Below are 7,508 nucleotides of genomic sequence, written 5' to 3' on the forward strand. Positions count from 1 at the left end.
ATTCACGGATAATTGACGGGTAATTGGCGGATATTTTCGCGGGTAAACGGGTTTCGCGGGTATGGATAGTAAGTATCCAAACCCATACTCACGAACTAAATAGATAGTGAATTGCAACCACGAAACTATCCGTGGATATCAAATGGTATCCAAACCCACCCTAATAGGTTCGGATTTTCGCGGATATCCGTTACCCACGGGTAGATTGCCATCCCTACTCACCGCCTACACCCTCCACCGTCTCCACACCCTCGCCGCCTCAACTCTTCGACCCAAACTCAAGCTCGACCCCTACCAGTCGCCGCCTGCCTCCCTTCTCTCTTCAAACACCACCGCCCGTCGCCTCCACCGCCCTCGCGCCCCCACCACCCGGTCGCACCGGCGTCGCCACCGCCTGCCTTCGCGTCTCCACCGCCTCAACCCTTAGCCGCCGTCCACTAATTTTTGTGGGTTTCCGAAGCTCATCCCCTCGACCTCCACCTAGCGCCAACTCAACTCTTCAAGCTCATTTGAATCGAAACCCTTGAAGACCTCCTGCAATGGCGGCGCGATTCCCTGCCTCCACTGCCTCTTAGTTCAGCGTCGTCGTCCCCGCCACCTCCACCATAGCGCCATCGGCCACCCCCTCGAGTTCCGGATTCTCTCTGGGTTTGGGATCTGATTAATTTTGGGTTTGTGAGAAATTTTAATTTTTGTTTTGTTAATTTGATTTTAGAAATTTTGAATTTCGATCTTGCTTGGAATTTGGTTGTGGAATCTTATTTAGTGAATTTAGTTCTTGAATTTGTTGATTTTGGTCTTGAATTTCGTTCTTGGATATTTGAATTTGGTTCTTGAATTTATTAATTTTAATGAATTTGTTCTGAAATTTGTTGATTTTTGCTGAATTGTGGTTCTTGAATTTTCGTTGAATTTGGTTCTGGAATTTTGGTTTTAAAATTGTCGATTTTTAATTAATCACCTAATGAATACCTTTATCTCATCTCTATTTCATAATCTTGTTCTTCTTAATCTTCGAGCCCAAAAGCATTGTCCCATAAATAATGGGACGGAGGGAGTATTGATTATGGATTATATACTTTTGTCTCCAATTCCTATTACACCCTTGAATATATTTACATTTACTTCTCCTTTTATATGTAGATATATAGATATATAGATATAGATTAAGAAAGACACGCACAATCCCTAACGTTCACCGCTTTGAGTTTTAAATCCGCCGCCCTGCGTTCACCTCCGCCTGAGTTTCCACCGTCCGCCGTCGTCGTGGTTGTGTTTCCCCTCCCCTGAGTTGTAACTGTCCGCCCGCACCGCCTGCCCTCATCGGCCTTGCGTGAGTTTCCGCTGGCCGCCCTCGTCGATCTCGCCTGAGTTTCCACCGTCCGCCATCACCTTTCTTTCTTCTTCCTTTCGCTTTCCTCGTCGTCTGAATCTACAATTTTCCAGGTACGTTCTAATTTTCTGTCTAATTTTTTGATTGTATGCAAATTCGTCGCACTATCTTGTTAAATCTACTAAATCAATCAGCATTTTTATATTCAATATTGGTTTATTAGAATAATTGTATGTGTATGATGTAACCACTCATTTGTGGTTGACTTTGGTGAGCATTATCTTTTGATTTGAAAATAAAAGGACGAACCATAGATAGATTGTTATCACCTATGAACATTGTAGTGATTAAATTGAATCTATTAGTTTGTTATTCAGATTATGCGTTTTATTAATTTTAAGAATGGGATTCTGATTGTAAATTTTAAAAATATATAGGGGAATATGTACCTTCTTCTTCTGGGAACAAAAACACTCAGTCTTGCAAGTGCTTTCAGTATTCTAACTTCCTTAAGAAACCTATAGCTACTTTAATCTAAAATGGTGTCATTTAATTTCTGCTCTTCACATATGTTCTGCTTTATATTGGTGTTAAAGATCTTTTATGCAATATCATAGTAATTCAAATAAGGTAGCTATCTGACTTGAGTATAGCTGTTAGCCTGTTATGGATAAAGTTTATGGCCGCTAGAAGGAGAAGGCGCAAGCATATGTCTGTGTTTGCTGTCTTGCTGTTTTCTTTCTTTCTTTATCAGGCCACGGGCTCCAGTTATGGCTTGCTTCTGCCTAAGTATTACAAAGGGTTCACTCTTCTTTTGGGAGGGGTGTCGAGGATTTTATCTGCAATAGTTGTATGTGTATTGAGCAGTATGGCCAATAATAATTTTTAACTCGAAATAGTTGAAGAAGTAATGAGCTCAATGTTTATAACAGATTACTTGTATTGCTTGAGAAAAGATTGTTTAAAATCCACTACCCAATTGACCTCAATCTTGGATTAATCCCCAAGTAACACATGTTCGTTGGGGCTTTCTTGGTGAAACCTATATATATATATATATAATTATTCTATATATATATATATATAGAATAATTATATATATATAGTCATAACACACCTTATACCACATATAAATACATACATGACATATTTTTGAGTTAGTTTGGAGTCCTATTTTGTATATCAAAGTCCGAATTTGATCGAATTCTTCACTAGCCAATAGTCAAGTTTGGTTCAGTTATTTTGTATATCATGTTCAGTATATTAAGGTGTAATTTTTAAAGTCATAGCTCTTATATTTTTCTGAATTTTGTGGCAGCTAACGAGACGCGACTTCGCCCTCTTGTCTGTGCTGGACTAGTCGCGCCCTGTGGTCGTGCTCGCCACGACTTATCCTCCTACCTCGCCGCACTCTGTCTATCCCACTTGGTTCATCTTTCCTAGTAAGCCACATATCTACGCTAGCTTATATTTTTGCTCAGTTGCTTTCCTGTTGTGTCTGGATGGTGGAATCATAGGTATATGATATGAATTGCTTTTGATATTTTTTTCTCAGTTGCCTTGTTGCTGTGCTGGATGATTCGGATGAATATGATATGAATTTCTTTTGGATATATATATGTTAGTCTTGATAAAAGTGTCTTTCTTCACCTTTTTATTCTTTTGATAAATTTTATTGTGCTTGTCTTATAGAAAGATATTGCAGGGGAACATCAAATAATGAATAAATAAATTAATTCAAAAATTCTATTGGAGTATATATAAATATTTTATCTGACTGAGATATTTATTTGGCATCTTATATGCAATGCACCATTTGTGTGTTAAATTGCCCAAAAAATAGTGCGTTTTTGCAACGTCCTAGGCTATGTAGGTAATTTCTCTACCGGCGCTGCTAAATTTAACACTATATATTGTCATTTAGGTTCATAATGGACAAAACATGGATGTTAAAGAATAGATTGACTGATGAGTATAAGGTTGGAGTAGAGTCTTTCATGCAATTTGCCATGCAAAATGCACCTAATCATGAATTATGTCCTGTCCATGTTCAAAATGTGGAAATCTAATTAGAAAGAAGATTGATCTGGTAAGATTGCATTTGTTGAGTAACGGTATGGATCTAACATACCATGCTTGGACATTTGTTGAGTAACGGTATGAATCGTGAAGAGAAATTCGGACATCGTGAACACAATTTTGACTATGAAGAACCAATTGACATGGTACATGTTGCATATGAAGAAACTAATGATCCATGTGAATTCAAAAAATTACTTGAGGATGCAGAAAAACCTTTATATGTTGGATGTATCAAATTCACCAAGTTATCTGCAATTGTGAAATTATACAACCTAAAGGCCAAACACACAGCTGGAGTGACAAGAGTTTTTCTGACCTTCTCACTATCTTGAGAGATATGCTGCCTTCACCTAATGAATTGCCCCCAACAATATATGATGCAAAAAAAACTCTAGCTTCTTTAGGTATGGAATATGAGAAAATCCATGCATGCCCCAATGATTGTATTCTATACCTGAGGGAGTATGAAGATTGTACTAGTTGTCCAACGTGTGCCGCCTCCAGATGGAAAGAGTGTAGGAATTCTTCTTCCAGAAACTCAATTCCTGCAAAGGTCTTATGGTATTTTCCACCTATTCCGAGATTTCAAAGAATGTTCCGTAATAAGGATATCTCCAAAGGAATTAACTAGGCATGCTGATAAAAGGGTTAATGATGGTCTTCTACGTCATCCAGGTGATTCTCCATCTTGGAAGGTTGTGGATCATAGGTGGCGAGAATTTCAAGATGAACCAAGACATCTTAGACTAGCTTTGTCTACTGACGGGATCAATCCTCATAGTTTGATGACCTCCTCATATAGTTGTTGGCCAGTTTTATAGGTAATGTTAATGTGATATTTAAGCTATTGTTTTTGTTTATAAATATTAATTTATTTGGAAATTGCTGCTACAGGGGCTGAAATAGCAAAAAAAAAAAAAATTGTATACCTACGACAACAGTTTTTTTTTCCCCATCGAAATGGTTACGATAACCGTTGTCATATAATTCTACGACAACGTTTTCATGTTGCCTACAAAAATGGTTAAAAACCATTGTCATTAAGACCTACAACAACGGTTTTAAACCGTTGTCTTTGAGCGAAAATAACAGACAACGAAACTTACGACAACTGATTTTTAAATACATACGACAACGGTGTTTGACCGTTGTTGTAAACATCTACGACAACGGAGAAAAACCGTTGTCTATTAGCGCATTTTTCAATTCCCCTACGACAACACATGATATGACAACAGTGTTTTATAGGCTACGACAACATTTTTAAACTCTTGTCTATTAGCATATTTGTTGTAGTGATAGCATAGTCCATGTTTACTGTTCCATTTTTTAAAATCCTTAGTGGGAAAAATACTGATGTGCTGGCGGTTTGGACATTATGATCAGCTTGGTTTGTGCAAAATGTTATGATGAAATATCAAGTGTGGTGAAAGGGGAACCTATTTTTGATCTGTTTCTGATGAACCTCCGTGCATAGATATTATATAGTGCTATCTTCTTTATCCCCTTGCCTATTATACATCATGGCCTTATTCAACTAAAGTAGCTTGCTATGGGTGTTTCTTCCCCCTTTCAGAGACAGATTGTTTCGTCTTGTGAGATTCTTTTCAATTTTGTAATCTGTTGAATATTAACTAAAATCTATCATGGATAAATAGCTTGTAATGTTTCATCCACATTATTTGTGTCAAGTTCTAATTTTTCTTTTTACTGGGATAACAAGTTAGTGTTCTCAATTACATATCAGAGAATGACGTAAATTTGGCATCCTTGTGAAGGGAGTAGCAGTCAGTGAAATTCATTTTCGGGCAACTTTGTTTCTGGTCTTGTTCGTGATCTTTTAAATTCATTTAAGTTTTCTATGGTACCCGCAATGAGGCTATATTGGAAGTACTTTTAGTCCTTAAACATCATTTCACCATTGTTATAGCAATTGTCTGTCTAATGTTAAAACTTGTCATACTTGTATTTGTTGATATTGACTAACACATTTTCACAGAATATTTCAGATACAGCATCTCGAAGGTAATCCTGCAATCAAGTGAAAATTGTTTAACAAGAAACGATTGACATTGAGGACAGTGCAAAACTGATGTCTGGACTCATTGAAGGTCTTCCTGATGCTGTGGTGTTAAGGTGCCTTGCACGGGTTCCTTTTCATCTTCATCCCAAGCTGGAACTTGTTTCACGTTCCTGGCGGGAAGCCATTCGCAGCGCCGAACTCTTCAGAGCCCGTCGAGAGGTAAATGCAACCGAGGATTTCATATGTGTGTGTGCATACGACCCCGACAATCTGTGGCAACTTTATGATCCTCAACATGACCTCTGGATCACTCTTCCTGTACTTCCCTCGAGCATCCGCCACCTTGCACACTTTGGCGTTGTCTCGGCCGCAGGAAAGTTGTTTGTGCTCGGTGGTGGTAGTGATGCTGTAGATCCTTTAACTGGTGATCAGGACGGGTGTTTTGCAACTGATGAGGTTTGGTCGTATGACCCGATGACCAGGGAATGGACCCTACGCGCGTCCATGATCGTTCCTCGTGCCATGTTCGCTTGCTGCGTGCTGGACGAGAAGATAATTGTTGCTGGTGGTTTTACTAACTGCAGGAAATCAATAACTAAAGCCGAAATATACGACCCGGAAAAGGATACGTGGCTTTCGATACCAGATCTCCATCAATCGCACAACTCTGCGTGTACGGGGGTGGTTATCGAAGGTAAGGTTCATATCTTGCACAAGGGTTTATCAACTGTGCAAGTGTTGGAAAACATCAAGCAGGGATGGACTGTTCATGACTTCAGTTGGCTACAAGGTCCCATGGCAGTTGTGAAAGGAAAGCTCTATATAATGAGCCACGCCCAGATTTGCAAGCAGGAGAGAGATTCAAATAAGCTGATTGTTTCAGCGTCCGAGTTCCGCAGGAGGATTGGCTTTGCGATGATAGGGTTGGGAGACGACATTTATGTCATCGGAGGCGTGATCGGGCCGGATAGACTCAACTGGGACATCAAGGTGACGTCTGACGTGGATGTGCTGACGCTCGGGAACGAGAGGTTGGTGTGGCGTGGGGTGGCCCCGATGACAAGGTGTCGGGGGACGATTCTTGGGTGCACACACCTGAGGATTTAGGGGCAGTAATGGTGTTGTTGAAAGAGAAGAAGAGCCTGTAAACAAAACGTATAATGATGCTTCTCAGTAACGTTGGGTGTTTGGACATACTTTTTTTGGGTTGTCCAATACTTGTTGAATATGAGGCATTGCATTACATTACATTACATTGCCTTACCTGCTTTTTAGTTTAGATTTAGATATATTGACATCAATGGATATCTATTCATTCATGTTTTCGCTTTTTTCTGTTGCTCTAATTCTGTTGCTTCTCTTGATCACATGCATTAACTACTCTACCTTCGATCAACCCACACATTTCTCTTAATTTGTTTAGTTTTAGGATGTGTTCTAATTGGCTGATAATTTTATTATAAAAATACAAATGATAACAAAAATTTCTCCCTTTAAATTCATTCATTCTTTTGCCTCATTTTTTATAAAATAAAGTTATACCCCATCTAATCTATTTTTTCATTTTAAAGATGGATAATATTATCACACAAAAAATGGACAGATAATATTATCCCTCATTAAAGTGAAAAAAAAAGGATGAAAAAAGGTATAATTATCTTTTTGTAGAAAATGAGGGGGAAAATGAAGGAATTTGAAGAGAGAAATTTTTATTTTCCTTATTTTTCATGTTAAATTTATCAATAAAGTAGAACACATCTTTCGTTGCCAAATAAATTATTCACTCCATCCATTCGGTAGCTGTGGACTGAATAAGGCTCTACTTATGTGGTTCAAACTCTTTGCACAGGAGCATGGAATGTCATTTTTCGTGAAGGCAAATATAGTACACAAAAATTTGACTACAATCGGGTGTACCGTACAATCAGGTTGCACTTGTACTCAGAATCTAATCTGCACCCTAATCTAAACCTGCATCTTGACCCAAATCGTGTAAATGAAATTATTCTAGGTGCGGGTGCAATCCAGTTGTACCCAAGACCACCTCAATATAGTATTAGTAGCTACTTC

At 38.6% G+C, this 7,508-nt stretch overlaps 1 protein-coding gene across 4 annotated transcripts; it reads left to right on the forward strand.

The window, feature by feature from the left end:
• Nucleotides 1-1,148: 1,148 nt before the first annotated feature.
• Nucleotides 1,149-6,688, forward strand: LOC131016299 (F-box/kelch-repeat protein SKIP30-like). Of its 4 annotated transcripts, none has more exons than XM_057944963.1 (4): nucleotides 1,149-1,446; nucleotides 2,652-2,775; nucleotides 4,091-4,236; nucleotides 5,415-6,688. In XM_057944963.1, exon 4 carries the CDS (start codon nucleotides 5,508-5,510, stop codon nucleotides 6,543-6,545), a length of 1,038 nt encoding a protein of 345 aa, XP_057800946.1. In that variant the 5' UTR covers nucleotides 1,149-1,446; nucleotides 2,652-2,775; nucleotides 4,091-4,236; nucleotides 5,415-5,507; the 3' UTR covers nucleotides 6,546-6,688. The 4 variants fall into 4 exon arrangements, with proteins under 4 accessions (XP_057800946.1, XP_057800948.1, XP_057800945.1 ...); XM_057944965.1 differs by having other exon boundaries at nucleotides 5,425-6,688; XM_057944962.1 differs by lacking the exon at nucleotides 4,091-4,236.
• Nucleotides 6,689-7,508: the final 820 nt, after the last annotated feature.

This window comes from Salvia miltiorrhiza, chromosome 3 (genome assembly GCF_028751815.1).
Source record: "Salvia miltiorrhiza cultivar Shanhuang (shh) chromosome 3, IMPLAD_Smil_shh, whole genome shotgun sequence".
Lineage (NCBI taxonomy): Eukaryota > Viridiplantae > Streptophyta > Magnoliopsida > Lamiales > Lamiaceae > Salvia > Salvia miltiorrhiza.

Bases quoted from the DNA above. Each gene is read 5' to 3' on its own strand.
- LOC131016299 (XM_057944963.1), top strand. From the start codon at position 5,508: ATGTCTGGACTCATTGAAGGTCTTCCTGATGCTGTGGTGTTAAGGTGC.